Consider the following 23,189-nt stretch of genomic DNA (forward strand, 5'->3'; position numbering starts at 1 on the left):
CAATATTGTTAACCGTCGATATAGCTAACTAGCCTTTAGGCCCCAACTAGTAGGGAGACTCTAAGAAGCTACCTAAAACAGGCTTACTGCCCTACGTTAAGAACAATAGCTAAAGGATAATCTCCTCGAGATTCGCCGCCTATAGGAAGCCCTAACAACTACTACTAGACTAGAACTAGTAGCAGGACCTTCTATTTAAAAGAAGGATGCTAAGCTTAAAGACTGTACCGTATTTGATAGCTCTAGCCGCAAGCAGTATAATAATTACATACGTGATTATAAACTTAACTAGCGAAATGCACTAAGGGCTCTTCTAGACGACTATTCCTTAGTTATTTACGCTATGCAGTACATTAATAGTAACCTAAAGCGCACCTAGGACGACTATTTCGATTCCCTTAATAATTAGACTGCTATTTAGTAGAAAACCTATAAGACTATTATGCTAGACACTCTTAGAAACCCGATACTAAGACAATAGCATACTTAGGACTAATACCTTCGAGCTAAACAAAAGACTAACTAGTCGGCTCGTTTATTTGAGGCCTATTTAAAGACCCTCGAGGATGACCTTCTAGCTAAGACTAATTCTATATAGATCTCGGAAATACGCCTAAAACTAAGATAGGAATTAGTCCTTAAATTGGACCGCCGCCGTATGTTTAAACAGACTAATCTTATACGTATTTAATTCATAGTTAAAGTCGAGACTATAGAGCGTATAGTATAGCTCTAATAACGGTTGGAATCTAAGATACGCCTAGCTACCTATCGTAGCCGCGGAGGAAACTAAGGTTCCTACTAGAACAATAGTGCTAATAATAGGAACAGTAATAACGACCGAGGAAGAGGCCGTAGCCGACGGCTATATAGAGGAGGCCGCGATAGGGGCCGTAGAAGGGGCTCGTATCCCTATAGTACTAATCGTTCGGCTAACAATAGCGGCAATAGCTATAGCAATCCCCTAACCGGACTAAAGTGCTTCAATTGTAATAGCACTAGCTATCTACTAGGCTAATACGACAAACCTAAGGACTAGGCCCGAATCGACCGCGCTACTACTAAGCACCGAAAGCACCTTTTAGTAGCTAACGCTACCCCTATAGGCTAACCTTCTTATTAGTCGAAAAAAGAATAAGCGCCGCACTAACTATTAGCCTTATATAACGTAAGACTATCGATATTGTACTAGCTATTATACGTACCTGTCTCGTATCGGATACGTATAGGACTAACTATAAGACTAAGGTTACGCTAGACCTAGGAAATTTAGTTAGCGCCCTTATTAGCTATCGCCTAGCTAAGCAATTAGACCTTCGACAACTGCCTAGGACTAACCTGCTAACCCTTGCTTGGTTTAATAACGCTCGGCACTTAACCTACGGAGCCTACTATATCTATATAGCTCTAAGAGACGACCTCGGAAATGAACGCCTACTAAACTTTACTACCTACGCGGTAGACATAGACAGCCTCCTATCCGACATTGTTATTAGCAACCCTATTCTTAAGTACTATACTATAGTTATAGACTTAGGCAGTTAATAATAGCGATTTAGAATCGCTAGGAAAGAGGACATTAAACACATCGATATTAGCGAGTATCCTAATAATATTAGGGTCCTGTTTATTAGCAACCTAACTCTTGCCTTAGCTAATCCAACTGCCGACCTACTCGGTAGTAATAACGATAAACTAGTGCCCCCTAATAGCATAGATCCTAAACAGCTTGCTCGCATACTAGAGCCTATCCGAGAGACCTATATTAATGTATTTAAACACTACCTAGCATCGACATTGCCTATATTTAAAGAGACGGATTATAAGGTTAATATTATAGAGGGCAAGGAGGTTCCTTTTAGTCCCCTCTACAACCTTAGTAAACGAGAGCTTGCTATGTTGCGTAAGTACCTAGAGGAAAACCTAGCTAATAGCCGGATACGGTATAGTAACAGCCCTGCTAGTGCCCCTATCCTGTTCGTGCTAAAGAAGGATAGTAGCCTACGCCTCTATATCGATTATCGTAGGCTTAATGCTGTTACTATTAAGGATCGCTGTCTACTTCCTCTTATTAATAAGACCCTTAATCGCCTTTCTAGTACCTACTACTATACTATATTAGACATTAAGGACGCCTATTACCGCATCTGTATTCGTAAGGGCGATAAATGGAAGACAGCCTTTTATACTCGCTATAGCTATTTCGAGTACTTAGTTATGCTATTTAGGCTAGCTAATGCCCCTACTATATTCTAGTCCTACATTAATCGGGCCCTATTAGGCCTATTAGATTACCTCTATATAGTTTACCTAGATAATATCCTAGTTTACATACACTCTCCTAATATTGCGGAATACTAGGCTATAGTCCGTAAGGTACTCGATCGCCTAAGGGCCTATAGCTTATATTGCAAGCCTTCTAAATGCACCTTTGCTACTAAGGAGGTAGCCTTCCTTAGTTTTATCGTATTAACTAAGGGTGTTAAGGCTAACCCTAATCGGATCAAAACTATTACTAAATAGCCTGTTCTTACGTTAATTAAGGAGCTGTAGTCGTTCCTCGGTTTTGCTAACTTCTATCGCCGATTTATTAAGGGCTATTCGAGGTATGTAATGCTACTAACTAAGCTTACTAAAACTAAGGCCAACCCGACTAGAGAGTTTAAATAGACTAATAGAGTACAAGCTACTTTCGACGGTTTAAAGCGGCGCTTTACTAAAGTCCCCTTATTGCACTATTTCGTACTAAGTAAACAGATCCGCATTGAGACTAACGCTTTACAGTTTGCTATATTAGCTATTATGTTACAATAGGCTAATAACAATTACTAGCACCCGATTGCCTTCTTCTCGAGGAAGATAATTAACGCTAAGCGTCGCTACGAGACCTACGAGTAAGAGCTCCTAGCTATTATCGAGGCCTTTAAGCACTAGAGATACTATCTCGATAGTGCATAGTACACTATTCAGGTCTATACGGACTATAACAACCTCCGTAGAATTACGAAGGTTACTAGGGTTATAGGTCGATAGGCTAGATAGGCCGTCTACCTCGCTAGGTTCGATTTTAATATATTATACCGGCTAGGCGTAAGTAACCCTGCCGATAGCCTATCGAGGCGACCTAATTACGATAGCGAAACCTAATATATTAATTCTTTGTTTCTAACCCTATAGTATAAGATCGCTATAGCCCGTATTATTAATAAGCAAGCGTAGGATAAGCGGCTTACCGGACTCCGCGACGGCTTAAAGCATGTTAATGCTCTTGCTATATTAATAGTACGTATTAAGGCAAGAGCTAAGGACACAAATAGGAGAAGTTATAATAACTCCCTAGTCGATATCGCTATATATAGTAATAGCGATTAAAGTACTAATGCAGTTAATCTAGCTGCTAGTGCTATTAGATATATATAATACGTACCTCGTTTAACAGCGAGGGTACTATTAAATAACCTTGCAAATAGGGATAGTTAATCGTTTATAGATGAGCTATTACGGGCTTAGTAGAGGGACGCCTTTACTACTAAACGTATAGATAAGCTTGTAAGTAGGCGAAAGACTCGATCTAGCAAGAGTAATAATTAGTCGATCGATAACAAAGGTTATTTAAAGTTTAAGGGCAGATACTATGTCCCTGCTAAACATTCGATCCGATAAGAGCTTCTTAAGCGACACTATAATAGTAAGCTTGCCGGTTACTATAGTATAGAGAGGTCGCACGAGCTACTATCGCGTATATACTACTAGCTAAATAGTAAGCGGGATATAAAGGAATACGTTAATACGTATGCCGTATATTAACGTGTTAAGGTACTAAAACATTAGCCTTTTAGCGAGTTGTCCTTATTACTAATCCCTTATAAGCCATTTGCAGAGCTTACGATAGACTTTATTATAGGCCTTCTACCTACTAAACGTAGGGGTAGTAAGGACATCTTCGATGCTATCCTTATTATAGTAGATCGGTTTACTAAAGGCGCTCGATACATCCCGGTACGGAAGGATTAGACTGCTATTAATATAGTAGAGGCTCTATAGAGCAATATCTTCTATACCTATTAGGGGACCCCTAAGGGGATAGTCTCTAACCGGGGCACGATATTTACATCCTATTATTAGAGCGAGATATGCCTATAGCTAAGACTAAAGCATCGGCTATTAACAGCCTTCTATCTATAGACTAACAGTTAAACAGAGAGGCAGAATGCTACCCTATAGTAGTACTTACGTAGTTACATTAACGAGAACCCTAACGACTAGGTCAACCTCCTATAGCCTATAGAATTCGTATATAATAACAGTGTATACTTATCTACTAAGGTTTCGCTATATATAGCTATAATGGGTTAGAACGCTGCTATGCTACAAGACCCCCTACCGCTCGAGGCCGAGCGTAAGGAAAGGGAAGCGCGTCAAGTACCCGAAATACTAGCGGCTATTAAGAGGGTTCAAAAGATGCGAGAGATTTACGCTAAGTTAGCTAACAAACTAGCAAAGGCCTAGGCATATTAGAAGGCCTACTATAACAAACACTATACGCTAATAACTTTCAAGCAAGGCGACATAGTTATGCTAAGCACTAAGAACCTCCGTATCCGCAAACACCTATTACCTAACGGCAAAACAAGGCCTAAGCTCGCACTAAGATACATTAGTCTATTCCGCATTCGAGAAGTTAAGGGCTCCTCCGTATAGGCTTATTAGTTATAGCTTCCTCCTTATTACACTATCTATAATACCTTCTATATATCCCTCCTTAAGCTATATTACCTGCGCGAGGGGGATGAAGCCCCTACTAAACACGAAGACATACTAGCGGATAGTGAAGAGCTATAGTCTATAGAACGTATCCTAAAGCACCGGACTAGGCAAGGCAAGAAGGAGTACCTACTAAGATAGCAAGGCTATTTACTAGAATAGGACTTATAGGAAGCTAAAGACTCCTTTAAGGACATAACCGAGTTGTTAGATAAGTATTAGACTAGCATAAAGAACAAGAAGAAGGCTAAAAGCTTATAATGTTACTACTAAGGCCTAGGATTAATGCTACCCTCGGGGTACTATTAGCTAACTAATTAGAAGCAAGCAATTGTTAGCAACAAAGGATAATAAGACTATACTACTATAGTAAACGCGTACTAAGTGTCAACAAGCGCGCTACGACGCGTTAACTAATTGCCTACTCTTTTAAGGATTCTACCTCTTTACTAACGCGCCCTATAGGTCCCCCTCTTGTTCTCTTATTCCGTCGAGGCCTCGAGGCCTAGGCAATCGGCGCGGCCGGCGTAGCCGGCGCGGCTATATTAGTAATAGTATTGCGGGTATATTACTGTTTAAAAAAGGAAGGACACTGCTATATTAGTAACGGTATTGCCGAGTTGTTATTAGTTAAAGGAGGTAAAGTTAGCGCTAAGACGACTAGCGCTACTATTGTCAATATTACTTGCTATTGTCGCTGCGCCTATAGACACAACCTTACCTATACTACGAGCCTAAGGCACCTTTAATTAAAACTTTAATTAAAGCTTAAGCCTATTAAAGGTTTGATTAAAAACTTTGAGGCTAAGTCAAAACTTTAACTAAGTTAAAAGATTAAGCGACTAATAGACTAACTAAGGGCAAAACTATAGAGCTAAGCTAGCTAGGGTCGATCTTGCGGATAATAGGTTACTCCTCGATCTATCTAACTCTTTAAGCGAGGCGAACCTCTACTACTACACTTATAATAGCCTTTATTTATAGAAACCAGACGAGCTGTATTTTTTGAAAAGATAAGATAAGATTAATACTTAAAGGCTGCTAAACCTAGCTAATTAGGGCTAGCGAAACTACGAATAATAAGAACAACCCTCGGAACGGACAAACCCTCGGAGCGGACATTTCTAGGTCTTTTAGAGTAGACGCAGAGAACTCGGTACGATATCACTTAGAGCGGAGGCAGGGCTGTAATACCTCGTACGTCTACCTATTATAGTAGGGAAGACGCGCTTGTATTATAATTAGTCGAAGGCCCTTAATTCTCGTAGATATATATTACTTTATTATATATAAGAATAGCGCAGTTAGAGTTGCACGTTGTATTGTGTTAGAAGTAAGGTTTAACATAGTTACATAATCGATAGTTAAGTGTTTAATTCAGCGTAGGCTAAGTAGCTTACTAGACCTGCTAAGTTAGCGGCAATAGAGATTAGATAGGAATATAGACAGGCTACGAGGGCGCGGCCTTTAGAAGGGAAGCGTGTATTAGGGCTAAAGAGGCTATACGTAATTGGCATATAGTTAGGCCGAGTGAAGCCGGGGTCTCGGTGCCTTAGGCAGGGCTTGGCGCTTGGCGTTAGGCTAACTTGCCTGCCTTCCTCCCTCTCCTCTTAGATCTCTATCGAATACTACCTATACCTACTACTACCCTATCTACCTGCTAACATAACCCTTCTTACAGCTGCCGCCGATAGGCGCATATATTTAGTATAATACTGCTTAGTAATATCGTCTCGATAGGTTAATAATAGGTGCGCTAGTACTACCGTTTCTGCCTTCTTAACCTTCTAATAATAGTCGTAAGTAATATTCTCGATAAGGCTACGAATTAGTAGGTAACGGTCCTTTAATATAGTACTAGTAATAGCGTTAACTTCCTTAGCCTTATCGTCTTTATATAGGTTGTTATCGTCTACGAGCTACTCGCTATAAGTCTTCGGCGAGTTAATATCGCTATTAAAGCTATTAGGGTTAAAGAAACGGTTAATATAGTAATCTACCTATCTAGCCGTTATACTATCGCCTAATATCTCTCGATTATACTAAATATGCCGATATAGTTAGTACTACTGCTTCTAGAAGAAGCACTAGCATATATCGGGGAGTTAGTTATTAAGTTATAGTTAATATTATATCTAATTTAGAAGCCCGGCATAAGCGCGCTTCTAAGCGAGTCGATATTGCTTAGTAATAGCGGTTTGAAGACAGTATAGCAACTCGTAGAAGCGCTTACTACTACTATTTAATCTAGTAAATATAGGAAGTAGGTTATCCTTTACCGCCTCCTTCTTTATATTATTATACTATCTCTTATTAATCTCTAGTATATATATAAGAGTGCCGGCGAGCGAGAAGTTAGCCTTAATCGACTTAGTGTTGCTCTTAAAATCGGCGTAGTACGCCTCGACTAGACTAGTTGTACGCGCCTAAGTAACGATAGTTAGCAATTGCGCTTAGAAGAGGAGGTTATAGTAGTTATAGTAGTCTTATACGCATTAATAAGAGGTTGCTCCTCCGTTCCTTAACCGTCTATATCTAGGCGTACTTAGCGGACCATTCTCGTAATAAATACGAGTATAACTCGTCGTTCTTGCTGTCCAGTAGAGCGTTAATAGCCTATTGTATTCTAACTTTAATCTCCTTATTAGTCTCTATATATAACGATACCCAAACTAGCTTCTTATAGACCGCCTTATATCGACTTTTAAGTAGAAATTTGCGGCGAATAGTCTATAGTAAGTGCCGTATACAAAGATAGGTCCTAACTAGTAGAAATATCTCTCGGATTGCTATCTATTCTAAAGCCGAGTTATTAGTAACAGTGTATTATAACAACTAACTACTAGGTTTACTATAGTTAGCCTAAGAAGCTAGATAATATAGTGCCTACGTATAGACCTAACTATACTTGCTTTTAAGTAATGCGTATACTACTAGACGCTAGCGTATGTTGTCGTTAGAAATAAGGATATTAAACAACTTCTAGTCTATTTAGTTAACTTCGTACGTATCGTCTAGTAGTATTAATTTACTATACTTCTTTAGCAGCTTAATGCCTTCTTCTATAGCCTATACGAAGCCTCTTCTAATACTATCCTTTATTAAGACACTAAATAATTAACAATACAATCTATGCTCTTTTACTACCGCTATAATACCCTATAATTAAAGCTTAGGATCGTCTCGTTCGGCCGGCATCGTAAACCGCTTATCTTGGTTATAATAGGGCGACTTCTTAGCGGCATTGTGTAGTAAACCGATATCGAGATAAGGGACACCGAGATTAGGTCTATATTAGCTATTAATAGCGTCGTACGTCCGCCTCGCCTATAGCGAGTAGTCTATTTGCTTCTTAACCTCATCTTTAACTAGTTAATAGACCTTGCGGCTATTAAGAAGGTCGAGATTATAGGTATATATATTAGCAGTTATATAACAACGAATACTAACCTTTCTAGTAGCCTCGTTCTAGCGGTATTCTACTATTATAACAAAGCTAATAGAGCACTCCTCTTCTAGCGGTTTAAAGGCTCTTCTATCCTTAATACCTACTACTTCTCGATTTAGCTTGTTACGGCGCTGCCTTTCTATATAATAGTAGTATACCTTCTTATAGTATATACTATCCGTACTAGGCTTACCTAGCTTCTTAGTAGACCTCCTAGTATATTAATTGCTATATAGGCTCTATATTAATTTCTAGCCTTCCGTATCGGTGTTAATGTCTTCTATAAGGTTAAAAACTCGCTAGCGAAGCTATTTAAGGTTACTAATACTGCTAGGCGTAGATAGGTCTATATTAGTAGACGTTGTATAATATAGGGGATATAGAATAGGAAATGTAGAAGGAATTTGGGAACAGCAGAGATAGTAGCAATGCCAAGATTACGATTTGTATTGGGTTTAGCGGGGCTTAGTATAGTTAGAGTTGCTAGCAACTCTAGGTGCCCCGTGCGGGCCCCACAGTTGCTGGTATACAGACACTCCACAACTTTGCGACAGCGACATCTCCCGCATGCAACAATCTCATACAGCAACTCGAAAGGCGACGAAGCCGCACTGCACACCATCGTGACCCCGAAACACCGCCAGAATGCCGAAAGCAGAAGTCGGCTCGACCAAACACATCGCCAACAAGATGAAGGCGAAAGGCCTCCAACGTCTGCGCTGGTACTGCCAAATCTGCGGCAAACAATGTCGCGACGAGAACGGCTTCAAGCAACACACGCAATCGGAAGGCCACGTTCGAGCCATGCTACAAGTGGGCGAAGATCCCCGAAAATACATCAACGACTTCAGCAACCAATTCCGAAAAGACTTCCTCCAACTCCTACGAACAGCCCACGGCGAGAAGAAAGTCCACATGAACAATTTCTACCAGGAGTACATAAAAGACAAAGACCATGTGCACATGAACGCGACCAAGTGGCCGAGTCTCACAGAGTTTGCGAAATATCTTGGGCGAGAAGGGATATGTCGGGTCGAGGAGGAAGAGAGGGGGTTGTATATTCAGTGGATCGATGATAGCGCTGAAGCAATCAGGAGGAGGGAGGATATCAAGCGTAAAGACCAGTTGGCGAAAGGTGAGGAAGATATCGAGAGTAGGCTTTTGAATCAGCAGATTAAAAGGGCGAGGGAACAAGAGGAGAGGAAAAAGGCCGAGATGGCGGAGAAACATGTCCAGCAAGAGGAAGAGGAAGAGAGATCAGCCGAGCCTGCCGCACCCGCACCCGCACCAGTGAAGGTATCATTGAGCCTGAAGGGAGCAAAAGGCCGCGAAAAACAAAACGCCGAGAACGGAGAGGCAGCAGAAGGAACAGCCATCCCAATCGCCACATTTTCCTCTTCCACAGACCCACCAAGTACATCTGATCCCGCTTCAGCAGAACCAGCCAAGGAAGAAGAAGAAGAGCCACAAGACCAAAAGCAACCAGCAAAGATGTCACTCTCCCTGACAGCAAACAAAAAAATTTCGAATCCTCTGGCCAAGAAGAATCCCTTGGCCAAAAAGGCGCCGGTAGCCCGAGCTGAGCCGGAGAAGAAGATGAGTAATGCGGAACGGATTATGAAGGAAGAGCTAGAGCGGAAGCGAGTAGCTGACGAACGAAGTCATGGCGGGAAGAGGCAGAGATTTCATTGAGCGCTCGGAAATCGGATTTGAGAACTTTTAGCGTAGGCGTTGGGGGTTGGCATACTACATAGCAAGAGCGGACTCGTCACGAAATCGAGCTCGCCTCGCCAATGATGAAACGGCTTGTCCTCGGATGGAGAGGATATGTTTAACATTGATGCATGGTTAATTTTCATTCCATGTTGCGCTGCGATTAGTGGTCTACACTGAATATGTAAACGCCTCGAGCCTGTGCTGTGCCGCCTATGCTCTGATCCCATTTTCGATATTCATGCCTGCTCAACAGGTCTCATAGTCCTCCTTTCTGCCGTGATGCTCGAAACAGAAAGCATATCGATTCTAGCGATATGAGTAGCCGAGCGTAACGGAATTTCTGTCGATGTCTTGCTCTTTCTGCGCTTTCTAGAGCGGGTTGTATGCTGGTGGACCATAACCCATCGGCGCCGGAGCTGCTTTCGTCACGGCTGGCGAAGTCCACGAGACCGTACCGTTAGTCCGGCTGCTGGTGAAACTCGTGGTAGATGGAACGGGTCCAGAAGTCTCTGCAAAAGAGGAAACAGATGTGATGCTGGCTGGCAGACCGCCTGTGGTGATTGGAAACGTGATGCTCGCGGCGATGGTCCAGCCAGTCGCAGGGCCGACGACAGAGATGTCGGTAAACAGGCCGCAGCGAGTGGTGATGCCAAATTGAATGCCATCGCACGATCCGGTGCAGGATGCCACACAGGCAGCAAAGTCTGAGGCCGAGATGAAGCGGGAGTGAGCAGCATCGAAGCGGCTGTCGCAGCCTACAGCGAAGTAATTGCCGTTGGCGTCCGTGTACACATTGTCGTCGTATTCTGGACAAGTGACGTTGGCAAGGCTAGGGCTGGTGGTTGTAGAAGATGGCGCGGGAGATGAAGTCGTGGTGTTGCGAAGCGGCGGCATTGATGCAACACTCACAGGGCCCACTGGTCCGATGGTGGAGGTGCGCGAAGGAAATGGGCTCGGCTGAGCGGTGATGCTGCCGCGACGTGAACTGGCCGTGGCGCTCGCTGTCGAAGCAATACTTAGAGTCGCATCACCTTCATCATCATCTCCATCATTGTCAACCACCAACAATACGTATGGCACATCGCTTCTCTCGACAGTCTTGTTGATGCCTTGTAGACAGAGATGGCATGCCTTGGTGTCCGGGTACCACATGGCGGCTAGACAAGTCACGGCTTGGTCGCAGCTCTCGGTGCAGAGATCTTGGGTGCCTGGATCACGGTGCACCGAAGTGCTCATGCATGTTGGCTCGAGGCCACAGAAGATGGTGTATGAGCCATTGAGCTTGTCGGTGTATGGTGCTCCCTGACATTCAGGACAGGTAATATCTGCTGTGTCGCAGCCTGGGTTGATGGGCAGAGTGGAGAAAGTTGGTTCTGGCGTGGCGGTGGCGGTAGAAGCGTTCCAAGCTTGGGTCTTGGAGCTGCTTGGACTGCCTTTGGTCTCGGGGTAGCCAGCGATGACCGGGAAGAATGCTGTGAACGACTCATGATAGGTAGCGGATGGATCAGCTTTGGCGATTAGACAGCTGCGCTCGCCATGGTAGGTAGCTCCCGTGCAGAAATCGAGCTTGTCACATTCTAGGAGACATTCTTCTGGCGATAGCCACTCCTGTACCGAATAGCTTCCGTTCGACTCGATTGAGGTGTCGCAAAGCACGCGATATGTCTTGTCGTTGGAGTCGACTGCAATCAATCCGTTGCACTTCGGGCAGATATCAGGATCATCCAGGCTGCAGGAAGCGGACAGGGCGGTGGCAGATGCGCTGGCTGGCGCCGAGGTGGATGTGGTGGAAGCGCGTGTATGAGTTCCGCTCAGAGTTTCGGTGATACGAACATGAGAGGTCGAAGTGGCGCGGGAGGTGCTGGTCAATGTCGCAATGGTGACCAGGTTGGTGAAGCCAGCGGACCACCTCAGGCCCTGCTGTTCGCCAGAGGCAACCGTGCAGCTGCCATTGGCGGCAAAGTTCACGCCGACGCATTGGTCGGCGTCGTCGCAGGCATCCAAGCAAGTGGGCCAAGATACATGGCCGGCCAGTTCTTGCTCAGTCTCCGAGTCAATGACCCAGTCGCATGTGATGCTCCACTTCTGGCCCTTGGAATCAGTGGCATTCTTGCCATCGCACTGAGGGCACAAGCTGTGGTCCTCTCGCAAGGCGCAGCTGTCGCCCTGACGCGCCGCGAGGATGCTGTCGGCCGATGCTAGCAATGGCAGCGAGGCTGTAGCAAGCGCTGCGGTGAGTGAAGGCCACGACTTCATGGTGGGAGCGAGTGGACGCCTGGGCGGCTAAACGAGGGACAAGAAGTAAGCTTGAACGAGTGTGTGAGTGCAGTGCAGTGCAGTGCAGTCGCCAGTCGAGAAGGAAGACTACTACTGTTGATGTGGCTGCCGAAGCTCAAGATGTCATCGAAACGCGCTCGCGCTCGCTCGCGGAGACTCCACGCAAGGCACAAACGAAGCAACGCAACTGCCTCGCTTCATCTTGCATTCCTGCTGTCGATTTTGTCAGGGCGAACAACACCGAGAAAGTGAGACTTGCCTTTCTTCCAACGCATGTCTCCCCTGCAATTTCTCATCGCGTGTTCGAGCGCGCTGCACGAAGCCGTCCGGTGGTACAATTCAAGGCCTCTCGCACACAAGACAAACAGACAAAGGGGTACATGACCGTTGCAATTTCATTTTCGCTCTGCTGCAGTGCCGCCTTCTACGCTGTGCCAGAATCAGACGGCCTTCGTTGGCTGATATTGACGCCATGGTCTGCACTGGTCTACGTTCCGATCTAACACGACAGTCTCATGGTCAACTGTAGAGAGCCAACTGTAGAGATCTCAGCACTCCAGAAAAACAGTCAGGTGTTGTCCAAATACCTCCTCCGATGTCCTTGGTAGCCATCCCTCTCGCTTCACTTCTACACGTCTTGCTGAGCTCGTTGTTGCCCTCTGACCGCTACACAGCGTCTTTTCCGGTGAAAAACAAGGCCGTCATTGACGCCGTCACCGCCCACTCACACCAGGTCCAGTCTGCAGCGAGTGATGTGAGTGACGCAGAGCCCGGGAAATCTCCGCCATCTCTCGTTCCAACTCTCGAATCCTCCGTTCCTGCCCGATTCGCTATGATACAATTTTGACAGGGAGCGGAGGTCTCGGCCCAGTTCTGTCCTGTTCGCCGACGTTCGTTTCACACGCGAAGAAGTTGTGCTGTGCTGTGTCTTCGGCTGAGCTCCGGTGACAGCGTGGAAGTTATGCATCGACTATGTCCGAAGGCACCTCGTACCCGTCGTAATTCTATGGGGTGAGGAGGGACGCCACGCCACGGCCACGACTGCGAGAGGTGTGGCTCGCACTGCAGACGCCGCCGTCACGTCGCCCGTACTGTACCTACATTTCAAGAGTGTATATCGTCCAATATGAGTTAACGACTGCAAGGCTAGGGAGAGCCTAGTCTGCCACCTCGCCTATTCTAATCGGGGTGCAGATGCGATCTTTGCAGGCAACCCTTGAAGGCCCATGCCCCTCGCATCCATCGCATTCGTCATTGACCACCAGGGTTTTATTCTTGTACGCCCACTCCGATAGACTATAGTCCGTGCGAGCGAGATGATGTCCCCGTCAACGTCAACGGCAGCTACACGCAACAACCACAGTAGCCTGATGCCAATAATGGTATGTGTTGAAGACCGTTATGCTTTCTTTAGAAGACGACTTTGGCTTCTTACAGCTAGATTCCGTGGTCAAGGATTCGGACTGAATCACACTAACCGACCCCGCCTCCGCTACGTAGACGAGAAGCTACGCGCGACTACATTCTCGGATGAGGTACAGTCCGGACTGTACATATCTTGAATGCATTCACAAAAGAGAAGCACATATCTTCAATCTTCTCACATCTCACAGGCAGGTCGCAATTCCTTTCACTTCACTCCTCTTCTCTATATTCGCGTCATCGATCCAGTCAAAGAAGACCGCTGCACCGAACCGCAGTGAAAGGCTGATAAGGCAGATATCGACGCTGTTCACTGCCGACTACAATACTTTGCTAGCCCGCGAGGCCATACCGACGTCGAACCGTGATACAGTATCCCATCTGCAACATCATTCACGAAAATCGGGCTCTGGTCTACCATAGCAAGAACCAGGCCATTGCGCCTTCACACTCGCTTGCATGTTATTCGCCCCCGAGGTCATGGCGCTCGACTTCGACACGAAACAAATGAGCGACAAATCAAGCAACAACATCTCCTCACGCGACGAGGTTGACCTGGCAGATCAAGAGAAAGCGCAACTTGGACACGTGCCTGTACCGACAGAGCCAGCGACGGCCTCACCGATACACAGACTCGATTCGAAAGTACCAAAACGGAAAGATGAAGAGCAAGGTGAACAGGACCCGTTCGCGCATCTCCCAGAACACGAAGCTGCCATTCTCAAGAGACAATTGGTGATCCCTCCAGTGAAGGTCACCTATTTCCAGCTATTCAGATATGCCACTCCATGGGATGTGGCCATCATGTTCTTGAGTGGTATTTGTGCGATAGTTGCTGGTGCTGCGCTCCCTCTCATGACCGTTATTTTCGGTAACCTAGCTGGCACATTCCAAGGCTTCTTCCTAGGCACTGTCACTAGACAAGACTTCTCAGACGAGATCGGCCGATTGACGCTCTACTTCGTCTACTTGGCCATCGGAGAGTTCGTAACAACATATGTCCAAACTGTCGGATTCATCTACACGGGAGAGCACATTAGCGGAAAGATCCGACAGCAATACTTGGCCAGTATCTTGAGGCAGAACATTGGATACTTCGACAAATTGGGCGCAGGAGAGATCACCACACGAATCACCGCAGACACGAATTTGGTCCAAGATGGCATCTCAGAGAAGATTGGCTTGACCTTGGCAGCCCTCTCGACTTTCGTCGCTGCATATATCATTGGATACATCAAGTACTGGAAGCTCACCCTGATTTTGACATCGACAATTGTGGCAATCTTCATCACCATGGGTGGTCTTGGACAATTCATCGTCAAGTGGAACAAGGCTGCGCTCTCGTCCTACGCTGAGGGCGGCACAGTGGTTGAGGAAGTCATCAGCTCCATCCGCAACGCCATCGCTTTCGGGACCCAGGACAAGCTTGCGCTCGAGTATGACAAGCACCTAAGCAATGCTGAGAAGTCGGGCTTCAAGACGAAGGCCATCACTGGCTCCATGATAGGCATCCTCATGCTCTTTACCTATCTGACGTACTCACTGGCCTTCTGGCTAGGCAGTCGGTACATCGTCAGCGGTGAGACCGACCTTTCTGCTCTTCTGACAATTATCTTGTCAATCATGATCGGTGCTTTTTCGCTTGGCAATGCGGCGCCCAATGCCGAGGCCTTCACTACTGCTATCGCAGCAGCTGCCAAGATCTACGGCACAATTGACAGAGCCTCCCCGCTTGACCCAACCTCGACTGCTGGCGACACAATCAAGCAGCTCGAAGGAGTGGTTGAGCTCCGGAATGTCAAGCACATCTATCCTTCGCGCCCAGAAGTTGTTGTCATGGAGGATGTGAGTCTCACAGTTCCGGCGGGCAAGACCACCGCCCTGGTAGGTGCTTCAGGATCTGGCAAGAGTACCATTGTTGGTCTCGTCGAACGATTTTACGACCCGGTTGGCGGCGAGGTCCTTCTCGACGGCGTCAATGTACAGAAGCTCAATCTGCGTTGGTTGCGGCAGCAGATCAGCTTGGTGTCCCAAGAGCCAACACTATTCGCCACGACCATTGCAGGCAACATTCGACATGGTCTCATCGGCACACCGCATGAACACCTTTCCGAAGAGGAGACGCGCGAGCTGGTGGAAGCTGCCGCCAAGAAGGCGAACGCACACGACTTCATCTGCGCTTTGCCGGAAGGCTACGAGACCCATGTTGGCGAGCGCGGATTCCTACTATCAGGTGGCCAGAAGCAACGCATTGCAATTGCAAGAGCCATCGTCAGTGACCCCAAGATTCTTCTCCTGGATGAGGCCACATCGGCGCTTGATACCAAGAGCGAGGGTGTGGTGCAAGCCGCACTGGACAAAGCAGCTCAAGGGAGAACCACCATCGTCATCGCCCATCGTCTCAGCACTATCCGAGATGCTGACAACATCGTTGTGATGGTCCGAGGTCGCATCGTTGAACAAGGCACGCACAATGAGCTTCTCGAGAAGAAGACTGCCTACTACAATCTGGTCGAGGCTCAGAGAATCGCGGCCGAAAATGATCAGAATCGGGAATTTGAGGCAGAAGAGGAAGATGGAGACAGGAGTGCAGTACTCGACGAAAAGGATGGCGATGCCAAGACAACGGCGCAGTGGTCCCTTGTCGAGGATCCGAATGATCTCGAGCTTCGCCGAAGCCGAACACGAAACTCGATCTCCAGTCAAGTTCTTGCCGAGAAAGGTCAGCGCAACTCCAGTCACTACCACCTTTGGACGCTCATCAAATTGGTTGGCTCCTTCAACAGAACCGAATGGCATCTCATGCTTTTCGGCCTGTTCGCATCTATCATCTGTGGTGCCGGCTACCCAGTCCAGGCCGTCTTCTTTGCCAAATGTATCAATGCGCTTTCAGTCACGCCCTCGCAGTACGGGGAGCTCCGATCGGCAGCGAATTTCTGGTCTTGGATGTACTTCATGCTGGCTTTCGTTCAGCTCCTCGCATATCTTGCGCAGGGTGTTGTCTTCGCTTGGTGCAGCGAAAGGCTTGTTCACAGAGCACGAGACAAGTCGTTCCGATCCATGCTAAGACAGGACATTGCTTTCTTCGACAGGGACGAAAACTCATCAGGCGCTCTGACGTCGTTCCTCAGCACTGAGACCACCCACCTTGCGGGAATGTCTGGTGTCACTCTCGGCACGATTCTGCTCGTTTTCACCACCTTGGTTGTCGGGTTCATCATCTCACTTGCGATTGGCTGGAAGTTGGCACTCGTCTGCATCGCCACCGTCCCAATCGTGCTTGGTTGTGGCTTCCTCCGTTTCTGGATGCTTACCAGATTCCAAGCTCGCGCGAAGAAGGCCTACGAGAAATCTGCTTCATACGCTTGCGAGGCCACTTCGGCCATCCGCACCGTCGCATCTCTCACCAGAGAAGACGATGTCTGGCAGCATTATCACGGCCAGATCGAGGCTCAAGAGGCTGAATCTCTTCGCTCTGTGGTTCAGTCCAGCGCACTGTACGCTGCCTCGCAAAGTTTGATGCTCTGCTGCATTGCTCTTGGTTTCTGGTACGGAGGCACTTTGATCGGCAAGGGCGAGTACAACCTCTTCCAATTCTTCTTGTGTTTCTCCGCTGTCATCTTCGGCGCGCAATCTGCTGGTACCATCTTTAGTTTTGCTCCCGATATGAGCAAGGCCAAGCACGCAGCTGCTGAGATGAAGACTCTCTTCGATCGCAAGCCGGAAATCGACACCTGGTCTAAGGAAGGCGAGATGGTCTACTCCATGCAAGGCGACATCGAATTCCGTGATGTGCATTTCCGCTACCCAACTCGACCCGAGCAACCAGTGCTTCGTGGCCTTGATCTGCAAGTGCGAGCAGGCCAATATGTCGCGCTAGTCGGCGCATCAGGATGTGGAAAGTCGACGACCATTGCAATGCTCGAGCGCTTCTACAATCCACTTGCTGGAGGCATCTATGTGGACGGCAAGGAGATCTCATCACTCAATGTCAACTCCTACCGCAGTCACCTGGCGCTTGTCTCACAAGAACCTACCCTCTACCAAGGCACGATCCGCGAGAACATCCTCCTGGGCGCAGACAAGAAACCAGAGGACGTCCCAGAAGAAGCAATCATTCAAGCCTGCAAGGACGCCAATATCTACGACTTCATCATGTCCCTCCCAGACGGCTTCCAAACCGTCGTCGGCTCCAAAGGCTCCATGTTATCCGGAGGTCAAAAGCAACGTGTAGCCATCGCTCGCGCACTCCTCCGCGACCCAAAGATCTTATTGCTCGACGAAGCGACTTCAGCCCTCGACTCCGAATCCGAAAAAGTCGTGCAAGCAGCTCTCGACAAAGCGGCGAAGGGCCGCACCACGATTGCCGTGGCACACAGACTTTCTACAATCCAGAAGGCAGATATGATCTATGTTTTCGACCAAGGACGGATCGTTGAGAACGGGACACACAGCGAACTTCTTGCGAAGAAAGGGCGGTACTTTGAGCTGGTTAATTTGCAGAGTCTTTCCAAGACTCATTAGAAGGAGTAATTGTATTAGAAATTTTTATAGCGAGGCGTTGGGAGGTTCAGATTCGGCATTTGTTAGGCGGGTTAGCTGGCATTGAAGTCGCCGCCGCTGCTTCAGATTATATATAAGAACAATAGGTTACAGAATAACGACAGATAAATTAGCAATTAAAGTAGAAAGAATATAGCTACTTAGTTGCTACTACTATCTACCTACTATAGGTAATAAAAAAATTTAAACAATAAGACGAAACGCGTTTATATATAAGATTAAGTAGTAGGTATTAGAAATATACTTTATACTTTCCGTACGCTATATAAAGAGCGAATAACCTTATATAGTAGCGATACTTTAAGTTGCTATTTAATAAGAGTTAGTCTATATAGCAATTAGTATAAGTAGTAGAATACTTTAACCCGAAATATACTTAGGCTAAAGATATTAAAGACGTTCTATTAAGTAATAACTTAAAGTTTTCTTAAATCCCTTCTACTAGTACGCTAGCGGCGCGTTTAGTTTTATCTTATATACTTTAACTGCTTTTATAATTAGCTTAGAAACTGTATATTGTAAGCTCTATAGCGTATATCGCCTTAGGTCTAGGACCCGTTATTGTTATCTTAACTAGCTCGGGCTCTATAGTACTTATAAGCCTCTTTTAGCCTAGGCCTTTAGGAAAGGTTATATCGACGCTAGTTATATCTTCTTCTAAATCGTAGTGCTATCGTTATATAGCTACACTTATAAATAAATAAGGACGAGAATAATAGCGTCGCGTTATATATAGATCGTAGCCTTTCTTTATAGATCGCTCGATTCGACGGTATACTCGTTGTCCGTATATCTCTAAAGACATTAGAACTAGTTTCGTAGGGCTTTAGTATAACTATCGCTAGCGTTTGAAAGTTAGAGTCGAGGTAGAGAACCGTAAAAGCTAGAGACGGTATAAAGTCGCAAAAGACTTAGCACTTCAAAGTGGATCCAAGAAACCTTCCCTGCATACTATATAAGGAAGCCACGAGGAAGCACTCTCGCCGCGGCCAACAAAGCAACGAAAAAAAAATGTAGAATCATAATTCACAATCTAAAACATGCCCCCTCCAAGTCCGACCCTACCAGTTCTATCCTTCCTCTCATACCCATTTCCCAACACCGGCTGAATCTCAACCGGACGACTCAACTCTCGAATCCGATTCTGACTCTCCACATAACCTTTCAATCTCGAATCCCAAGGTTTCGCAAGACTAGAATCGCTCAAAGTCCCCATCCGACCCCCAACAGCAGCAGCATCATTCTCCATCATCTTCGTAGTACTGGAGCTGAACGACCTCCTCCTCCTTCTCGCCTCAACCAACCCCGTCCTCCTCAAACTAACCACCTCAGGAGATTCTGCAAGAGTCATAATGCCTAGGGGACTCGGCTTGAGGGTCGAAGTGGATGTTGAACGGGAGCTTGTAGTGCGACTGCACGGTAGATCTACGCTTCGCCGAGATTCTCCACTGGTGCTTCGACTATAAACACTCGAGAAAGATTCGGTTCTGTCGAGATGTGCAGGGGCAGGTCGGAGGATTCGTACGCTGTCGCCCGGTCGATAGGGGCGTTTGGGTGGGTGGATGGCGCGGTGGATGGAGGGAGGGGGAGTTTGGTGCTTTGGGGGGATGTATGCGGGTAATGGCGGTAATGGGGAGGAAGGGGGAGGAGGGAGGTAGAGGCTTGTGTGTGATCGGATTGAGGATAGAGATGGGCGTGGTCGGAGGAGGGATGGTGGTGCTGAGGAACGACCAGTGTGGATTCCAAGACCATGGCCATGGGGTTGATTAGGTGTCGGCACTGTTGATTGATCTGGCGGTTGCTGTCTCGACGACAGGGAAGTGGATGAGCGGCATTTGAAGGACATCTCTGAGAATGTGGCGTGGCACTTCTTCTGCTTGTAGGGCAAGAACATTGGCAGAAGCTTGTGTTCTTTGACGATGCCGAAAAGGTGGCATCGATAAGGCTCGTTGACTTTGTGCAGAAGTACGAACAAGGCGCCAGAGACGATGCTGTCATCGTTCGTTAGCGTCATATCGAATCGTTGTGCTGAATACTTACAGCGCTATAAGGCTGGCCAATATCGTCACTCGATTTATGATACAAGTTTTGCCCTTGTCGAGAGGTGAGACGCTCGATGAGGCGCACAAGGGTGTTCTGGCGGCAGTAAATGTGATGGTGAGGCCGCATGCAATCATCCAGATCGTGACGAGAAGTCGAAGTGTGTGTGTCGCAAGGCCTTGGAAGGCGTCTACTCTTTCGCATTGTTTCATGTCCCCGGCACGAACTCTGAGATGGGTGGTAGTGTTCTGAAAGAAGAGGTAGAATAAGGACAGCGTGCTCTGCAAAACTCATCAGTCGGGTTCCGCCATATCTGGCTCTCTTTCACATACCGCGACGAGATATAGAACGATAGACGGGATATCGTTCACAGAGACCACTCCCAGGATTAAGATGTAGGCCGTACTCGCTGCGACGTATAGGGACATCCATAGCAGGACATTCTGGCAGACGACTATCGATCCTCGTCCGAGTGTACTTGTTCGCGATCTCATGCGGCCCGGTCTGCTCTTCTCAGACGATCCTCGAAGTCCCATTTCGAGACTTCCTGACCTCAATTTGTTCGTAGGTGAGCGGTGGTCAAGGCTGACAATTAAACTTGAAAAGCGCTTCGAATCGATCACGCTTCCAGAGTAGCACGTCGTGTGGTGTATGCATGGTCAAACGAAGGTCTCGCGGTCGCGAGAGTCTCTCGTGAACCTCCGCAGTAGGCTGGTACATGGCCAGTAAAGGCGAGCTCGGCAATGCGAGGAGTGGAATTTGGTAGGTGCCGCGACCAGCCATCATGTCACGTTCGTGTCGCGCTGACAGTGATAAGTCTGTGAGTGGTTGCATGAGTTGCATTCCAGTTGGCGCTATGGGGTGGTATTGGAATGTGCTTTGAGTGCGGACGTCCGCGGATGAACCAACGCCACACTTCATGAATTCGAGAGGTCGGTGGCGTGCTGACGAGCAATTATAGAGCTGTCTCTGTATCTAAAATATTCTTGCGAAGGATCCCAACACTTCTTACGTACAGTATCAGCCAACTCATATCATACATATACTTTTATGCTTACACTCATATATACATGCATTCATGATTCTTGAGCAAGATGGCTCGGCAAGTTGTAGTCCGCGTAATCCATGTGCACGAATGCGCGATCAACAGTCGGCACGCTTTCAATCACGTACTGCAAACTTTCGCCGAGATCATGTGAATCGCGCAAGCTGATATCTTCATCGAGCACAATATCAACCTCAACATTAAGCTTGTCGCCCGAATGGTACGCTTGTAGACCTTGGATCTTCTTGATCGTTTTCGCAAAGCGCATCGTGAGATAGAGCAGGATGTTGCGCTCGTCAGCGGATGCCGATGCTCCGGTCAGGTTTCGAATGTGCTCGTTCGCTGTCCGGGCCCAGTTGATGATGACGTATAGTGATAAACAAATACCTCCGACAGGATCAAGCCACCATATCCTAGCGTAGAAGCCGATGAGCGGAAAGATGATGGAAAAGATGTTGAAGACGACATCGGTCATAGCGTCTTGGGCTAGTGCCTGGACTGAGCTGTTCTTGATAAGTCGACACCAGAACCAGCATGCGCCCTTGATGACGACCGTTGATGCCATGATGGCGATGGCAGGGACTGTGAGCTGCACGACCTCGTGATCGGGGCTTCGAAGTTTGGAAATAGCTTCCCAGCCAACCTGGATGAAGGCTGTGATCATGATGACGGAAAATACCAGGACGCCCACCGGTTCGAGACGTCGACGACCGATTGGATACGCATACTGGTCTGTATGAGCGATGAGACGTGTGGTGATACCCACGATGGCTGTACTGAGGAAGTCCAGCGCGGCATCGACTAAAGACGCAAGAACCGAGACAGAGGAGGAAAGAATGACTACAATGATCTTCAAGATCAAAAGTGCTGTGTTTGCAATCAGGTTGACGATGATGGCGATCGAAACAATTCGTGATTGCGATGAAGCTTCTTCCTCATATTCGAGGTCTGGTGGCATGTTGGGGCCATTTTCGACATCGCCAGCTGTGGATGATTCAGGGCTCAATAGAGGTTGCTCTTCGCCGTTTGCATCGCTCTTGTTCCGGGTTTTGACAGTGTAAATATCTTTGGGCGTCCTCTTGACTTTGGTCGGCGGTGGTTCGGTAGCTCCGTAACCATTCGCATAAAAGCCGCCGTTGGCGTCTATACTGTCGAAGGAGCCATGACGCTCAGGATATATTGGCTGCGGAGGAGAGGTGCTGCCCTCATCCTCCTCTATAGTCTCGGGCATGTTCTCTTGCCATGGTGTCTGATTGATTGCTGATGTCTGCTTCGGAGGCTGCTGATATTCCTGGATCAAGTCATGCGGCAGACTGCTGTCGAGTAGACGATCGATGTACAAGTAATGTTGAACAAGATAATTGACGCGCTCATAGTATTTCCGCACCGCTTTCTTCTTGATCTTCTGCAGGTCCTCATGTGACTTCCAGTACTGCTCCCATTGATAACGCGGATTCGTGTAGCCGATCAGTCGCTGAGATCGAACCTGAGGCGTATTCAGTATGCTTGCTGCGTAGCTCATCCGCCTGGCATTCTCATCGCCACCACCCCATGCTGCTACAGGACGACACGTGGGAAGTTCAAGATCTTTGCTGGAATCGGCACTATCGCTTCGTTGTCGAACGGCGGGTATGTCAGCTGCGCTCAAGGAGCTCGGGCGGCGCGGCCAGTGCGGACGCATTCCCGCCAGATTCGTGGCGGAGATGATGGACGCCAGGTGCTGGCCGCGTGGGCTTGCAAGGGGAGCATCGTCGGCTGCGGACAATGGAAGGAAATCTCGGAGACTCTGTGTTCTGTAGCTGGTGGACTGTTGGTTCGAGAGCCCGCGGTCCATCATTGCATTCCTGTGTCTTTGTGCCGAGGTTCGCGCTTCCCGCTTTTGAGCGTCGCACACCTCAGGCACGTCCGCGTCGG

General features: G+C 47.3%; 6 protein-coding genes across 6 annotated transcripts; 2 read left to right on the plus strand and 4 right to left on the minus strand.

Moving 5' to 3' along the window:
* Positions 1–8,857: 8,857 nt before the first annotated feature.
* Positions 8,858–9,904, plus strand: MYCFIDRAFT_89999 (uncharacterized protein; the record flags this gene model as incomplete). The annotated part of the gene is made up of 2 exons (XM_007929038.1): positions 8,858–9,347; positions 9,648–9,904. The coding sequence occupies 2 exons, from the start codon at positions 8,858–8,860 to the stop codon at positions 9,902–9,904; spliced, it is 747 nt and encodes a 248-aa protein (XP_007927229.1).
* Positions 9,905–9,931: 27 nt separating this feature from the next.
* Positions 9,932–10,155, minus strand: MYCFIDRAFT_175208 (uncharacterized protein; the record flags this gene model as incomplete). Its single annotated transcript, XM_007929039.1, has 2 exons — positions 9,932–9,958; positions 9,985–10,155. 2 exons carry the CDS (start codon positions 10,153–10,155, stop codon positions 9,932–9,934), a joined length of 198 nt encoding a protein of 65 aa, XP_007927230.1.
* Positions 10,156–10,184: 29 nt separating this feature from the next.
* Positions 10,185–13,460, minus strand: MYCFIDRAFT_175209 (uncharacterized protein; the record flags this gene model as incomplete). Its single annotated transcript, XM_007929040.1, has 14 exons — positions 10,185–10,297; positions 10,324–12,203; positions 12,242–12,361; positions 12,394–12,418; positions 12,447–12,487; positions 12,524–12,553; positions 12,591–12,704; positions 12,744–12,850; positions 12,878–13,078; positions 13,107–13,175; positions 13,199–13,261; positions 13,287–13,343; positions 13,375–13,384; positions 13,420–13,460. The coding sequence occupies 14 exons, from the start codon at positions 13,458–13,460 to the stop codon at positions 10,185–10,187; spliced, it is 2,871 nt and encodes a 956-aa protein (XP_007927231.1).
* A 647-nt stretch (positions 13,461–14,107) lies between these two features.
* Positions 14,108–18,206, plus strand: MYCFIDRAFT_215423 (ABC transporter, ABC-B family, MDR type; the record flags this gene model as incomplete). Its single annotated transcript, XM_007929041.1, has 1 exon — positions 14,108–18,206. The coding sequence occupies one exon, from the start codon at positions 14,108–14,110 to the stop codon at positions 18,149–18,151; it is 4,044 nt and encodes a 1,347-aa protein (XP_007927232.1). The 3' UTR covers positions 18,152–18,206.
* Positions 18,207–19,101: 895 nt separating this feature from the next.
* MYCFIDRAFT_175211 (uncharacterized protein) lies at positions 19,102–21,272 on the minus strand (the record flags this gene model as incomplete). Its single annotated transcript, XM_007929042.1, has 8 exons — positions 19,102–19,129; positions 19,159–19,223; positions 19,251–20,234; positions 20,260–20,425; positions 20,454–20,551; positions 20,602–20,838; positions 20,870–21,174; positions 21,236–21,272. The coding sequence occupies 8 exons, from the start codon at positions 21,270–21,272 to the stop codon at positions 19,102–19,104; spliced, it is 1,920 nt and encodes a 639-aa protein (XP_007927233.1).
* Positions 21,273–21,312: 40 nt separating this feature from the next.
* MYCFIDRAFT_108826 (uncharacterized protein) lies at positions 21,313–22,815 on the minus strand (the record flags this gene model as incomplete). Its single annotated transcript, XM_007929043.1, has 2 exons — positions 21,313–22,382; positions 22,425–22,815. Coding segments are annotated over 2 exons (1,461 nt in total), but the record flags the coding sequence as incomplete, so codon positions are not given.
* Positions 22,816–23,189: the final 374 nt, after the last annotated feature.

Source organism: Pseudocercospora fijiensis (assembly GCF_000340215.1).
Source record: "Pseudocercospora fijiensis CIRAD86 unplaced genomic scaffold MYCFIscaffold_5, whole genome shotgun sequence".
NCBI lineage: Eukaryota > Fungi > Ascomycota > Dothideomycetes > Mycosphaerellales > Mycosphaerellaceae > Pseudocercospora > Pseudocercospora fijiensis.